The 16,301-nt window shown below is 45.2% G+C and overlaps 1 protein-coding gene across 1 annotated transcript in view; it reads right to left on the bottom strand.

Moving 5' to 3' along the window:
* Positions 1-1,939: 1,939 nt before the first annotated feature.
* The window catches only part of NUAK1 (NUAK family, SNF1-like kinase, 1), a 25,043-nt gene continuing 10,681 nt past the window's right edge, over positions 1,940-16,301 (bottom strand). Inside the window, exons 4-6 of the mRNA XM_008563091.1 lie at positions 11,189-11,308; positions 9,242-9,374; positions 1,940-6,135 (exon numbers count right to left, since the gene is read on the bottom strand). Coding sequence (XP_008561313.1) covers positions 4,982-6,135; positions 9,242-9,374; positions 11,189-11,308 — 1,407 coding nt within the window. The 3' untranslated portion in view covers positions 1,940-4,981. The remainder of the gene's footprint in view (positions 6,136-9,241; positions 9,375-11,188; positions 11,309-16,301) is intronic.

Here is a 16,301-nt window from a genome sequence, read left to right as displayed (position 1 = left end):
AAAAAAAAAATAGAAATTAAATAAAAAATCACAACATGGATTTTTAAAAAAATGTGCAGTCAAGTTTCTCTCTCTCTTTTTTTTTCTTCTAGGAATGATACCATGCCAGTAAATCCCTACAGAACATTTCCAGTTTGGCAACAAGCAGTCAGTCGATCATTCACATTTGTACTCAAGACAGTAGGCCTGGGCAAAACTCGCCTGAATTTCACCCTGAAAAGTGCTCCCCACATTTGAAGAAGCAGCACCTGGTAACAGGGATGGAAATTCAGAGGGTACTTAGCATTTTCATTTCGCCTGGGGTCTTGAAGCACTTCCTGAAAACTGATCGTGCCTTGAAATTTACCTGTAAAAAGAAGTATAATTCTACCCCTTTGGCAGATGTGTAAACTGAGACGCTGAAAGGCCCACAGGGGCAAGGAAAGGACCAGGAGAGCCGACATAGAATCTCCTGCTCTGTCCACCAGGTCATAAAAGTGTCTCTCACTTGTAATTCCATGGAAATGAATCAAGCGTAACTTCCTTGGCAGGGGATTGGCTGGTACGGATGACAGGACTTAATCAGGAAGCAGAGGTTGCTGCTGTGAAAGGGCCTTTCCTTCTATTCCAAGTTTTTCCTTGAAAGGACAGTCAACATCAGATCTAGAACCAGAGGATGTCAGCAGAATGTCGGAACTGAGCAGAGCCTGAGAGACCTGCTAATCTACCTCTCCAGCGCTCAATGAAAGGAAAACTTAGCCCTGAAAACACTTCAGGTGCCTAAGACTACCAGCGACTTCACAGCAGACTGGGACTCAACTGAGTATCAGCCTCTGAGTGGAGGACTTTCTTTGCCACAATCCACTGTCTGAGTTTGTTGACAAAAAGAGGACAGACAGATGTTTTTAGGGAGAGAGAAGGGAGTAGAATAATTTTCCTTAATAGTTTCACTTTTACTTAAAGATTAGAATGATGGAAAATACCAAACAGACATAATCACCTGGCAAAAGGAAAAAACATCAACCAATAGGTGGGCGTTATACGTCCTGACAGCTACCAACGTGGCCAGCTGCCANAGAAAGCATGTTTACTTTGCTGGCAGCTGCTCAGTTTTTCTTTGGACTTTACCAGTAGCAGTTGAGTTTCTGAGTTTCTCTTTGGACTGCCTAGCTCTCAGACATGTGTGTGCAGAAATAAAGACTACTCTCTCTTCAACCATGGCTCCAAGGACCTTTCTTCCAGTTACCTAGCTCATAGACCTGCACGTGAAGGGTTTGTGACCCAGCCTGGACAACATGCTTGAGGGGTCTGTCAGCTCCAGGACCCAGCCCTAGCTCTACAATAATAAAGTTGGTGTGCAAAGAGTAGCAGAGAAGAGGGTATGTAGTCCTCTTGGATCCCACTTCTCCAGTCCTCAGTTCCAGCTGCATTGAGAGCTGCATGTGCTCTTCAGAGAACTTTGAATAAATCCCCCTTCTTTGCTTAAGCTAGGCTGGGTAGGCTTCTGTTGCTTACACCCATTCTGTCACTTACTTGACTAAGAGAAAAACAACCAAATAAAGAAGCAAGGTCCCAGTTCAGTTCAGTTCATTGCAATTTATTTAATTTAAAAATAAAAACAGAAACAAACAAAAAAATGAAACAAAAAACAGTTTCCAATGAAAATACAAACACTTTGGGTGGTTATCCAGCTTTTTTTTCTCCCCCTGTAGGCTGTTACGGGCTCAAACCAATCAAATGAGTGAAAACCAATTTTGACTGGAGCCATAAAGCATGTTGCACCAATTAAATTACACCAATATATTATTATAATACCTTTGAAATGCCTTTCAAACCAATAAATAAAAAAGACAAATTCAAATAAAAAAGTCAACTTTTTATTACCAAAAAAAAAAATAGAAATTAAATAAAAAATCACAACATGGATTTAAAAAAAAATGTGCAGTCAAGTTTCTCTCTCTCTTTTTTTTTTCTTCTAGGAATGATACCATGCCAGTAAATCCCTACAGAACATTTCCAGTTTGGCAACAAGCAGTCAGTCGATCATTCACATTTGTACTCAAGACAGTAGGCCTGGGCAAAACTCGCCTGAATTTCACCCTGAAAAGTGCTCCCCACATTTGAAGAAGCAGCACCTGGTAACAGGGATGGAAATTCAGAGGGTACTTAGCATTTTCATTTCGCCTGGGGTCTTGAAGCACTTCCTGAAAACTGATCGTGCCTTGAAATTTACCTGTAAAAAGAAGTATAATTCTACCCCTTTGGCAGATGTGTAAACTGAGACGCTGAAAGGCCCACAGGGGCAAGGAAAGGACCAGGAGAGCCGACATAGAATCTCCTGCTCTGTCCACCAGGTCATAAAAGTGTCTCTCACTTGTAATTCCATGGAAATGAATCAAACGTAACTTCCTTGGCAGGGGATTGGCTGGTACGGATGACAGGACTTAATCAGGAAGCAGAGGTTGCTGCTGTGAAAGGGCCTTTCCTTCTATTCCAAGTTTTTCCTTGAAAGGACAGTCAACATCAGATCTAGAACCAGAGGATGTCAGCAGAATGTCGGAACTGAGCAGAGCCTGAGAGACCTGCTAATCTACCTCTCCAGCGCTCAATGAAAGGAAAACTTAGCCCTGAAAACACTTCAGGTGCCTAAGACCACCAGCGACTTCACAGCAGACTGGGACTCAACTGAGTATCAGCCTCTGAGTGGAGGACTTTCTTTGCCACAATCCACTGTCTGAGTTTGTTGACAAAAAGAGGACAGACAGATGTTTTTAGGGAGAGAGAAGGGAGTAGAATAATTTTCCTTAATAGTTTCACTTTTACTTAAAGATTAGAATGATGGAAAATACCAAACAGACATAATCACCTGGCAAAAGGAAAAAACATCAACCAATAGGTGGGCGTTATACGTCCTGACAGCTACCAACGTGGCCAGCTGCCATGCGTGAGGGGCCAGCAGTGTGGCAGTATAGGCTGCTCAGAAAAGGCTGCACAAAATGAGGCAGGAAGTTGGGGGTACAGAGGCTGCCAGCTGCTCTCTGTGCACCCCCACACACAATTTGCTATCTGCAGATTTTTTTCCCTTTTCACCTCTGTTGGAGTTCAGGAAGGAGGTGGAATTGAATGAAAGGAAACTGGGCAGCTCCCATAAACCATTGCTCAGCTCCACCTGAAGGAACACTCAAGCCAAATCAGCAGTGCTGGCTGCATGGGGAGAAATAGAATCTCCTCCTTGAGGAAAGGGCAATCTCGTTCTAATTAACCCAGTGCTGTAAGATGAATTCTTTCTCATCTCCCTATGGACTACTGCTTGTTGGTTTTTCCAAAGATATCCCCAAAACCAGTCCTCCAATCTCTCGACATGCCTATGAGAGGTCAACCATCTTGAAATAAGGATTTTGATTTGCCCGGGACAGTAGAATCAGAAGTCATCCCAAAGACACCATTAATTCCAAGCCCAGTATCCTGAAGATATCCCATGTGGGAGTGACATCTTGCCACCTGTAATATGAGTGTTTAGAAATTACACACCTAGTTCTTTGCATTTTTAAGATAAGAGTCCTGACACATCTCTTTTCTGCCTTCTCCAGAACCGCCTGCATGACTTCTAAGGAAATGTCCCCTCTCTTAGAAGCTTCTCCCCAACCCACTCAGCTCTTTCAAACTTAGTCATTTAAATGAATGGAACTTTCCTTTTCCCCAAAGCCCAGGAGTTCATGTCAAAGTCAAAACCATGAAAAAGAACACTTATATTTGGGGAGAAGGCAACTTCTGCCTGTCTTTCCTCATCCAGATATCCCCCCTACACACTAACTCCCTAGAGGCAAACTCATCTACCTCTGAGGATTCTACACTAGGCGGACGGGGAACCCATTTGCTCTTAGTGAATGGGGCTGATGGCTGAGACAGGCAATGGTTTGGAGATTATGGACAGTATCACATCCAATTCAAGCCTTCATGCAGGTGAGAACCCAAGAGGCAGCATTCCAGTTAATATTGAAACATTAAAGAAAGTGACAAGTTGCCCCTTGCCATTGTGCATCAACCTCCAGCCATCTGTGCAAAGACCACAGAAGGTCTTGTGCTCTGTGCTCTGTCACACACAACAGTTTCGACCTCTGACACCACCGTCCTTTGCTTTGTCCACCCTCAGGAGGTTGTGCTAAAGAGCATGGTGGACATGAAGAAAGAGGAGGCGGACAGCAAGGAGCCAAAATGTCACCATGGGCTGACCCTATGTCCTCAGCAGGGTTCAGTGCATTCTCTCTCTGACCAAGGCCCTGTCTTTCATTCAAGATAGGGTAGCAAACTGACAAATGCCACACCAGTGGCACAAATGTAGATCCCACAGGATGCCTTAACCTGATTCCCAGGGCTTAGCCAGGTCAAAGATGACCTGGCATGAGGGCTATGCCCTCCCTTCCCATTCCCATGGCAGACATTACTATTCAATCACAGCACTCCTTCCTGACATGCCCGGGCTACTCACACCAGGACACCCAGCAGGCACTATCAATTGAGCATCGATGCAACCTCAGGTTGCTGACATCTACTTGCCAGCTCCATGCAGTCAGGCCAAGCTTGCTAATGTGAGGAGAAAAGGAGCAAGCTCCTGGGACCCACCCAAAGCAGATGGCCGCAGCCACTCTCACCCCTCCCCCAGAAGCACTTGGATAACATCTAGGGAAATGCTTCCTCTCCCATATGTTTCCTCCCCCCACTAAGTGCTGGCCAACACCACCCTCCTAGACAGGTGGTCCTCTAGGAGGTGCCATAAGCAAATGCCAATTAGGACCCAAATTCTGACTGGCAGTAGAACTGGCAGAGAGCCCCTTCTCCCTTTTAGGCGCTGGCTCAAGGCTGCAAAATTGGCCAAGCGAGATGGCACCAATCCTTTTTCAGTCTATCCTCATGGCCAGCAAAGAGGTAACCAGCCTGTCGGCATGATTCTTGCTCCCCTTCCTCCCTGGTGCCCGCCCGCCCCACCCCTGCGCTCCAGACGCTAGTTGAGCTTGCTGCAGATCTCCAGCGCTTTCTTGTACACCTGAGTCACGTCATCCATGTCCGTGAGGAGGGAGAAGCTGCTGTCTGCCAGCCGGTTCCGGTACCGTTTCAGGTACTGGGGCCGGGGCCGGTTCTGGAGCCCCTCAAAGTCCTGGATCTGGAGGAAGTTTTCGGCAGAGACGCAGCTGCGGATGCGCTGGCGGGCAGGGCGATTCTCCTGCAAATCCAGCAAGTCGAAGGAGTCGCTGGACAGGATGCTGTCATCGCTGATGACGCTGGAAGGACGGCTATAGCTCCGGGAGAGGCCCTCAGTGGGGACACCGGGCTCCGACAAGGATCCCAGTGTGGGCATCTCGGGGCTGACGAGGACCGGGTCCATGGTGCCCGCTGAGTACTTGCCGCTGTGTTTCAAGATGCCCTTCCTCCGGCAGGAGAGGCTGAGGGAGGTCACCCGGGCTGGGTCTGGGGGGCTGGGGGAAGGGATGCTGCTGCCCACCCCGTCATTACTGTCCAACAGCTCGGAAGACTCACTGCGTTCTGGGGACGAGTAGTAACCCGATTCTCTCTGCTGGGTCTTTTTCAAGATGCCTTTCTTGGGCATGGTGGCCGACTGTTTGGGACTGAGTTTTACCGGCACCTCTGCATCAGGGGAGCTCGGGAGGGGCACACCAGTCCGGCACAAGTCCTGGTCCATCTTGAAAGCAGATGGTAAGGCAGGACCCACGACGCCTTCAATGAAGCCAGTGCTGTGAGAGCGATGTTCACTGTTACTTCGTTTCTTCAGGATCCCCTTGGGCCTCTTGGAACTTAACTTGGATGGGCTTTCCGGCACTGAGTCCTGGCCAGACTGGGCAAAGTCATTCTCTTTCTTGGACTTCTTCAGCGACCGCTGTCGCTCCAGCATGACCTCAGAGGCCCCGGGTTTGGCCAGGCCCTTAATTTTGGCTTCGGCCTCAGCCTGCAGCCCAGTGGAACGGTGGTGCCAGTCAATGATCCGTGCCAACAGCGGGGACTCGGAGTCGTGAAGGGCATCGCAGTCACAGACGCTGCTCTTGTAGCCCCAGTTCACCCACCAGTGGTTGGCAATGTCCTCGATGGTGGCCCGGCGATCAGGGTTCACCATCAGCATCCACCGAATGAGTCCTCGAGCATCTAGGGGGCAAGAGACAAAAGGAATCAGGCATTACATGGGAGCTTTTGGCTTCATGACAGGGGTGGCCCTCCAGGAGTGGCTGAAGAGACACACTCACATTAAGAAAACTCCATTTGTAGCCCTGGTCCAGCCACACTGTGGAGCAGCAAGCCAATGCCCTTAAGACTGTACATCAGAAGCATAATTAAGACTCAGAGCCACTGGCCAGTGCACCATCCTGTCAAATCTTTCCCTATGAGGAAAGGAATGTCATATCCATTTGTAGCCCTGGTCCAGCCACACTGTGGAGCAGCAAGCCAATGCCCTTAAGACTGTACATCAGAAGCATAATTAAGATTCAGAGCCACTGGCCAGTGCACCATCCTGTCAAATCTTTCCCTATGAGGGAAGGAATGTCATGGAACAACTGAGCTCTCCATCATCTCAGGTGTTTCTAAAATGCAAAAGGCCATGGAATCGGGAAAGAATCCAGACCCAATCCTTTGGTGGATATGATTTTACCAAAAGGGAAAACAGGTGTAGATCACCACGGCTTTCTTTATTCCTCCAAAGGTGGGTTGCATGAACATGCAGTGCTCACGGTCACTGGGAAAATGTGCTGGAGACAAGAGGATGGAGAAGCTCAGAGGCACTCACCTGACACACCTGGGCAGTGAAAGCGGCCTCACCCCTGGTCTTGCCGGGTTTTGAGACCCACGCCCAGTAAACACACCTGCTTTCCCTCTCTGACATCATCCATGTCCTACTGAGCTGTCGGATCAGACTGCTGATCTGTATCTGCTCCCTGTTCACAGCCTGCCTGGAAAATCCCACTTGCACATTTCTACTGCCAGAGAATTAAGGGAAAGCCCCAAAGGGATGTTGGGGAGGACACAAGAACCAACTGGTTCTCACAGCTGATAAACCGACTTTTAAGATCAAACTGTATTCCCCCAGCTAGGGTTGAATTATAACCTGGGAAGCTGATGCCTTCCCCCAGCTGCTTATGTAGGCTAATGAGTAGCTGGCAAAGGCCTGGCAATGGGGGCTGGGATGAGCTGCCCCCCTGAAAAGTAATAGGTTGCTCACTCATTCAGTCATTCGATAAATATTTCCTGAACCCCTGCAATGTGCCAGGAATTGCATTGGCACCAGTTAGCTGGTGAGGTATAAATAAGGACACTAGGTCACCCTGAAATTTCCCAAAAAGAACAGGCTGGCTTATTGAAAAAAATAGATGCGTGCACACACACACACACACACACACACACACAATCCATCCTCATTATCTACAGATTCTATATTTGAAAATTTGCCCACCTGCTAAAATTTATAGCCCCAAAATCTATTCTCACAGCTATTTCGCAGTTATTTCATACATGCACAGGGCAGTGAAAACCTTGGGTCTCCCCAACACGTGCATGTGTTGGCAGCTGAGGTTGAATAAGGCCACATTCTCGCCTCATGTTTCAGGTGTGATGCTGTAAAGTGTCCTTCTCTCAGACTATTTAATGACATTATTTTCACACTGTTGTACTTTTCTTGGTGATTCCACTATTTAACATGGCCCCCAAACACAGTGCTGAAGGGCTGTCCAGTGTCCCTAAGTGTAAGAAGGCTGTGATGTGCCTTACAAAAATAGGGGTGTTAGAGAAGCTTCGTTCAGGCATAAACTATAGTGCTGTTAGTCATTGAGTTTGATGTTAATGAATCAACAATATATATTAGAATCAATAATATATATTAAATAAGACATCTTTAAACAGACATATACATAAATCAAGACTATGTATCGACTGGTTGACAAAAATATTGTGAGCAGAGGCCAGCAGAAATCTAAACTGTAGATTTCCCCAGGAGCAATGGTTCAGTATTCACTAATTTAGGGTTCACAGCAACCTTTTGGAAAATATCTACTGCAAATAATGAGAATCAGCTGTGTGTGTACATGTGTATGTGTGTGTGGAAAAAGTCTGTGGAAAGATCCATATTATCTTTCCATCCTGTTTTTCCACAAACTTTCTGAAGTCCCCTCACATACAACATATATATAGTATGTATATAAATGACGTCCCTGCGTTAACTTCATTTGTTGACAAAGATGACCAAAGCTAGCCACCTGTGCACACTCTCTCTGTGCAGGCATGATGCTCTCCCATCAAGAGACAGAGCTTCTGACCTGGGCTGCTTTGACCTATAGAACATGGCACAAGTGACTGTATTGGGTTTCCACGCACAGACATTATGAAAGCCTGGCAGCTGCTTCTTCCTCCTTTTTAGAGCCCTGAGCTGCCGTGAACTCCCATCAAGAGACAGAGCTTCTGACCTGGGCTGCTTTGACCTATAGAACATGGCACAAGTGACTGTATTGGGTTTCCACGCAGAGACATTATGAAAGCCTGGCAGCTGCTTCTTCCTCCTTTTTAGAGCCCTGAGCTGCCGTGAAAGAAGCTCAGGCTCCCTCCTGGAAAGAGAGGCCTTGTGGAGGCACCCCACAGAGAGAGCCCACACAGAAGAGCACTGGGATGTCCCACGTTCAGTCCCAGCAGCAGACCCAGCTGCAGTCTGATGGCAACTATAGGAGAAACCAAGGCCAGAAGAGCCCTTCCAAACTGCAGAATTGAGAGGCATGGGTACATGGTTGTTTAAACTGCTCAGTTTGCTTTTGGTGGGATGGGATAGAGTTATTATGCAACAATCGATAAAGGAACAGTGCCCAGGAGTCATACCCCTGGCCAGGGACACAGAAGTGGAAGAGTAGGTGCCAGCCTCACAACACTTACAGTCTAGGGAGAGTGGTTTATATGTGTACATGAGCTGGAAGGGACTTCACATATACCTTTTCCAAAAGTTTAATTTATAGTGGCAAAACTGCATCCAAAGAGGTTAACTGACTTGCTCAGGTTGGCACAGAAAACAAACAGGACTCCTAGCCTGACAATTTTATTTGGGAAGCTTTGGATAAAATAGCCTAACAAGCCTGCTTTGCTAGGGATGACTTTTCTGGAAAGAAGAAATAGAAAAAGCAGGAGACTCTTTACAGACATATTAGAAGAAAAGCAGAAAGTGTGTGTAGTGTAAGCCAATCACTCTCCCCTGGACCTCTGACCTCCACAGGGCACGCACCTGAGGGCTGCGTGGGCTCCCGGTACTCTCCACTGCTGATCTGCCGAATGAGGTTTTTGTGATCGAAACCATCGAAGGGCATTGTTCCATAAATGAGAGTGTAAAGCAACACGCCCAGGGCCCAGCTGTCCACCTGGAGCAGAGAGATGAGACGGGACATATAGGAGCAGGGAAGCAGATTCCCGGGATGCCTTCCAAACCAGTAGCATCACAGCATGTGAGCAGCCACCCCCAGTGACACCAGGAGCTGAATTTAGCACCTGGCAGACAGGTTCCCACCATAGCCTGACAACTGATAGCAGTGCAGCTGGGCCTGCTACAGAGTCTGACCTTTCCATTTTGAACAGAGGCCAACAGTCCCAACCTATTTAAGAACTTCAATAGATTGTCTTCTTTGATCTTCAGTATAATTTTGCGAAGCTGGTGTGGCCTGCATTATTTTCAGCTCCATTTGACAGATGAGGATACTGAGGCACACTGAAGCTAAATGGTTCCTCCAGAGGCCCTGCCCCAGTGATGGAGGTAAGACTGGGATGTGGGCTCTCCATTCCTAATCCAGGAATAAATTCCTTCCCGCATCTTCTCCAAATGGATCAAGGGTTGGAAACTCAAATGCTTACGAGAGCCAGGCAGACAATACAAAGCAGGAAAGAATTTGGGGTACAACGCGGCGTGTTGGGGATGGACACAAAATGTAATACATTGGCCCATCTGGGGCAGGCAGGCTCTCCTTGACTAATTGCTGCCATGCAGTAACGCAGGCCCAACACTACTGGATCTTTTCGTTTTTCAAGAGAAGTTATGTGAAATCTCCCAATTACTAAACGTTTGTTCATTTTTTTTCTTATGATGACTCATGTGGCCAAATAAAGCCTCTTTGGCTGGCCAGACTGCAGGCGGCGATAGGTCATCAAAGATCAAAGCAGCATTCATTGTTTACAATAAATTTACAATGTTGAATTCCCACAATTTTGTCAATTGAATCCTATGCTCCTGCCTTACGTATTTTAAAAAGACTTCCTCATCACCAAAATTGGTAGAGGCTCTTGGCATCCTACTCTCACCCTCCAACCCTGCTCCTAAACACTCTCAAACAGATAAATACTTGGAAGAAAAGATTTCAACACACTGAGCAGCTGCTATTTAAAGGATACTGAGTGGATGAATCTCTCTGTAAAGAGAACCATCTTTTTAAAAGAGAATAATCACTCCCAACTCACCCATTTTCAAAATTTCATTTTCACATATCCTGCAGTGGCCCTGAAAGCTTTAGGCACGTAGAGAAATACATTTCTCATAAATTAGAAGATGCAATTAAAATGTATTTCCTTAGTCAAACATACATGCTATCAAACATATATGTGAAAAGATATTGACTGCAGAGTCAAGGTTCTTTTGTTTGTTTGTTTTCTTGTTTTGTCTGTTTTGATATAATAGGGAAAAACTGAATGTCCAAATCTAGGGACATTATTAAATAAATAATGATATATGCATACAATAAAACAATGTTTGTCATTAAAAATCTTATTTTTAATAATAGTGAATTCATAAAATGTCATAATGTCATGTACATATGTATATCTTGTCTTTTATTTACTTGATATCAATTATTTTTAAGGTGATTGCAATTATTTTTGAGATCTCAATTATTTTTGAAATTGCAAAGATCTGCATTGGAAAAAGTCTAAAAGAAAAGTCACAAAAATATTAAGTGATTATCTCTCAGTGGGGGATTGTAGGTAACTTTATTTTCTCCTTTACACTTTTCTGGATTTTCCAAATTTTCTCCCAGGTGTATATATTAGTGCTTTTATAATCATATAAGGAAAAGTTTTTTTGCTTGCTTTTGGGAGTTTTGTTTCTTAAGAGTTTCCCAGATCCAGTTCTTGCCCCCCTCTCTTTTCTCCTGCCATCTCCCCTCTAATACACACTAGGCAACCTGCTCACCTCTGGCCCTCGGTAAGGTCTCCCATTGACAATTTCAGGAGACGCGTAGAGTGGGCTCCCGCAAAACGTTTGCAAGAACTTGTCCTTCTGGTACAGGTTGGAAAGCCCAAAGTCAGCAATCTGCAAAGAGAAGCAAGACCCAGGGAGACTTGTTAGCATTTCAGACAGTGTCTGCATTGGATCAATTCACGGTACACAGCACATAGAGTGGTTGAGGGCGCCCAGGTGCCAGCTGGATTGCCATTGTCTCTCCAGTCCTGAGACTTCATAAAAGGACCACTCAACACAACTAGGCCAGTGTTTCCCAACTGCGGTCCTTGGTATCCATCATGAGTTCTGCCATATCTCCATATTACTATTACTTAAAATTACTCTTTACATGGACTCTCTATCTGAACTTCAATTTGGACTTGCCCTGAGAAATAGCATCCAAAAAATCACTGCTCGATGTTTCTGATGAACATTAAGGTGTGTAACTATTAATTTAAAAATTGTCCCTCTGTAGCCTACACCAGATCACGCTGCACCCACAGTGGTGTGCGTATCACATTGTGGAAAACCCTGATCTATGCAACTGACACTACCACTTTCACATCCACCCATACTCTGACGAGAACTATATTTTGCCTGCCTTGTGACCCGAGATGAAACGGACTCAGACCACTGGGTATTTTGAGTCACTGTATTCCAGCCCAAACTCTGCCACTAGCCATTTGTCTGCAACAAATGGTCACATGGCAACCCTGAGCCTCAGTTTACCCACCAGAAAATGGGACTTCATGATCCCTACCCTGTTCTAGCTCACAGTATTATCATGAGACTACTACTAATAATAATAAATCAAACAAGATGAGACCATTAGTGCAACAGTGCTTGATAACCTTCAAGTTCCAGGCAAATGTTGTACATAATCTTGCTTCTGTTGTATTGCACGCACCTTGGAATCATTCTCCTCTCCTTTGGTTTCTTGAAGTGTTTTTTTTATCTTCCTTTATGGAAGCACTTTTACATATAAATGTATATGTGTGTGTGTGTACATGTACATGTATATACTTTATACACATACATGTGTATTTGCCTTCCCGACCAAGCTGAGTCCCCTGAAGCAGTTAGCAGGTCCCACATCTTTCACTATCTTTGTATCATCCACTCCGGAGCACCTGCCCCCACCCAAGAAACGCTTTCACTAGAACAGGCAATATATTTTGAAAAGCGCAAGATAATTAATAGATAATGCAAAATAATAAGAATAAACATAGTTACCACTTCTTAACAACTTCCAATTATCAGGCACTGTTCTAAGTGCTTTATGTTCTCTGATCCTATCAAAAACCCCATTTCCACAACAATGAATGTACTTTATGTCACTGAACTGTACACCTAAAAATGGTTAAAATGGTCAATTTTATGTTATGAATATGCTACCACAATTTATAAAAACCAATATTTAACAGATGAGGAAGCTGAGGGTCAAGGAGATGAGGTTATTTATCTAAGGAGATGCAACTAGTGAGCAGCAGTGTAAACCCGTGTCTCTAAAGCTTCAAACCACTGTGCACACTGCCCCTGGGGAATCTGCATGTTTCACTCCAGTGGAAGCCAGCCTTGCAAGCTGAGCCCCTGTGGGTTTCTGCCACCGCCCAAGCTGATTTCCATTTGAGGCTTATATAGAGACTGGGCAACACATGTGCCCAGAGAGCAGCCCACCCTGAACACCAGTGAGGCCCTGCTAGGAACGCAGCCCCTGGAATTGGCTATTTCGTAAAAGTTGTCCCTGAATGAAGAGAATGTCACGGAAAGTGGCTGGTGTACAACCGCTCTCAGAAAATGCATTCTTGAGACTCAGATGGCACTTAATTGCCCTGAATTCCACTTTCTTATCAAGGCCCCTGACTCGCCTGCAGGAAGCTGGCTGGAAGCTTTATGAAGTGTGCCCCGTCAATCAGAAGAGGAATGGAATGGCTGCAGCCCTGGACCATCCTGAGATGTTCCGAGGCTTCGTCCTCTCTCCGGCCACAGATAAGGCACAGCTGACACAGCACAGCAAAATACGTTCCCTTCCTGCGAGTCAGAGCCTGTGGCGTCTGGGGCACTGTCTGAGCTTCCAGATACACATGTGCGTGAGAGGCACCACTGTGCACACACACACAGGGGTGGTTTTCCAAGTCTGGGACATCCTCACTTGCTTTGAAGCCATTCTGGAGAAGTGTGTTTATGTTACGGCCCACTCCCACCCTCACAGACCGATGTTTATCAGCCTCTCCCAGTAAAACTGTCATTGCCGCTGACACAAGATTAATAGAAACCTAGATTAGCCCATGTTCTTGGCACTTCAACAGGAAAGCAGTATTAATCAACGCATACACACACACACACAGAGGTCTCAAACCTTGAGCCTTTCAGACTTGGGCTTCAGCTCTAAGATTTAATGCTATGTAGAGCTAATATCAACTATAATATATAACATATGAGAGAAAATGGCCACTGGTTATGAAACCTCTCAGAAGCCTCAGTTTTCTCATCTGTAAAATGGGGATAGGAAGAGTATCTGCCCTACAGTGTCATGATGAAGATTAAACGATATAAAGTACATAAAATGTTGACAACAGTAATGGGCACAGAGTTGGAGTTTCCCACCTTTAAATCCAGATAATTAACTTCATGATACTTGAAGCAGAGTTTACCCCAACACCAGGGACTCTCAACAGTGAAGAAACAGAGAAGTCTTAGGTGACAAACAGTCACAGAATTAAATAACTGAATCACAAAATGAAAAATACATTCCTTTCTGGACTTTCTTTCAGTCCTTCAGATTAAGTCAAGGAGAAGGTCTCAGTTGGGCACTGGTGTGTCTTTGGCACCTCCACTTTTATCAGAGAGAGCAGGCCTCCGGCTCACAGCCTGCGCCAGCTACCAACATCAAACTAGAAGTTAATAATGCAATTTGGTTTCCATTATATTTACTTTTAAGCTTATGTTCTATTCATGGCAACTGACAATGATTTTTCATTTAAGATCATTATTTAGGGCTTCTTTTTCAAATAAATATCACATTAAGAAGTGACCTGAACTAAATAAAAATGTGAAGTTAGACAGCAGAGAGGATACTAAGGCAAAAATCTACCAAAAAAAAAAAAAATGAAATAAAAACTGAAATTTGGGAAATACTGATTTTAAACATAAGGAAAAAAAAAATAATCACATCCCAGAATTGGTTTCAACCTGAAAGATTCCCAAGAGATGCAAATCCTGCCCTTTGTTCTGTAAGGCACCCCGGTGGCACTTTTGTTGGTGCTGGGCAGTCCCCTTGACCTGTTCAGAACCACCCTCTGTCCCTGCACTGTGCTATTCAGTTCAGCCTTGACTCAAAAGAAATCTGGGAAATCAAGTTCTGTAAGGCACCCCGGTGGCACTTTTGTTGGTGCTGGGCAGTCCCCTTGCCCTGTTCAGAACCACTCTCTGTCCCTGCACTGTGCTATTCAGTTCAGCCTTGACTCAAAAGAAATCTGGGAAATCAAGGCTCATGTCTTTAATTTTTGGAGTTTTTATTGTTATCAAGCCTTTCTAGAAGTGTGTCCTGCTAGATGAAAATCAGAGGTAGAAAAATAAATTAGGAAGTGAGTTTTCGCATTTCAAAAGGATTAAACTCACTACAACACAGATGAACCTTGAAGACATTATGCAAAGTGAAATAGGCCAGACACAAAAGGACACATATTATGATTCCATTTATATGAGGTCCCTAGAGAGGTCAAATTCATAGAGACAGAAAGTGGAATGGTGGTTGCCAAGGCTGGAAGGAGGGGGATGGGGAATTAGGGTTTAATGGATACAGAGTTTCAGCTGGGGAAGATGAAAACACTCTGGAGATGGATGGCAGTCATGGTTGTACAACTATGTGAATATGCTTAAGGACACTGAACTGTACACCTAAAAACAGTACGTTTTATGTTACGTATATCTTGCCACCATTAAAAAAGGATTAACCTCAGAAGACTGAATGACGAGCTCGCCTGTTGAAAAAGGAGGTATCACCTTGCCGATATTAACAACTAGGAAAGGATGCTGATGACGATGATAATTAGCAATGGTCTGACAGTCATTTGCAGAGCCTAAGAGGAAGTGAGGTGCACTCCATGGATCAGAGGTCTTGGCACCAGGAAGACCTGGTACTAACCTTGACCTTGTGATTACTAGGGCATTGGTGGAACCTGCCAAGTCACTCAATTTCCCCATCTGCAAAAAGAGACTCATAATAGAACCCACCTCACAGAGGCGTTGGAAGACTGGAGAAAACACATGTAAAACCCCTAGAAGAGTCCTGGTACTGGTGGACTTTATAAATTACGGCTGTTATGATAATGCTGATGGTTTGGCTGACTAACAACTGTCTGCTAGGCAAGGCAAATTTATGACAGAAAGCACTAAGAGCCACTGCCCACTAAGGAGCCAAGAAATATTATCACCCTTATGAAATAGGTATGTGCAGCCTATAAGACAGGAAAGGTAACGGATTTTGGGTTTGAGTACTTGAGTTTCAATCCCGGCCCTACCTCTCACCAGCATCTAACCTGAGGCACCTGAGTTAATCCCGCCCCACTCCAGGTTGGTCCATGGACCAGCACCATGGCCATCATCCCAGATGCTCGTGGGAGCATCCCAGAAACTGAGACTGTCAGGCCCCACCCCAGGCCTGCTGAATCGGAATCTGCATTTTAACAAGCCCCAGGGAATTCACTTGCACATTAGCCATTCTGAGCCTGCGTTTCTTCCTCTGTATGAAACCAAATGAATGACATGTGGCAAGTGCTTACACCAAGCCTAGCACATGCATGTAGTAGGCCTTTGACAAGGGTTGGCTATTACTACTCTAAGGTCTCTGAGTCTCAGTTTCCTTTATTGGAAAATGGAATTACAGTAGCACCAATCACATGGTGTCATGAAAACCAAAGTCAGATTAAATGACATAAGAAGAAGAATAATAGCTGCATTACTATGTGCCGGCTGCTGTTCTGTGAGCACTACATACAAGGGATCTTCAAAAAGTTCATGGAGGGCCGGCCCGGTGGCGCACTGCTACAGTGTGCCGCTTGGGAGCGTGGTGGCGCTCCCG

Source organism: Galeopterus variegatus, unplaced genomic scaffold (assembly GCF_000696425.1).
Source record: "Galeopterus variegatus unplaced genomic scaffold, G_variegatus-3.0.2 Scaffold12543, whole genome shotgun sequence".
Classification (NCBI taxonomy): Eukaryota; Metazoa; Chordata; class Mammalia; order Dermoptera; family Cynocephalidae; genus Galeopterus; species Galeopterus variegatus.
The sequence above is the reverse complement of the archived record's forward strand: the minus strand, read 5'-3'. Positions and strand labels throughout refer to the sequence as shown.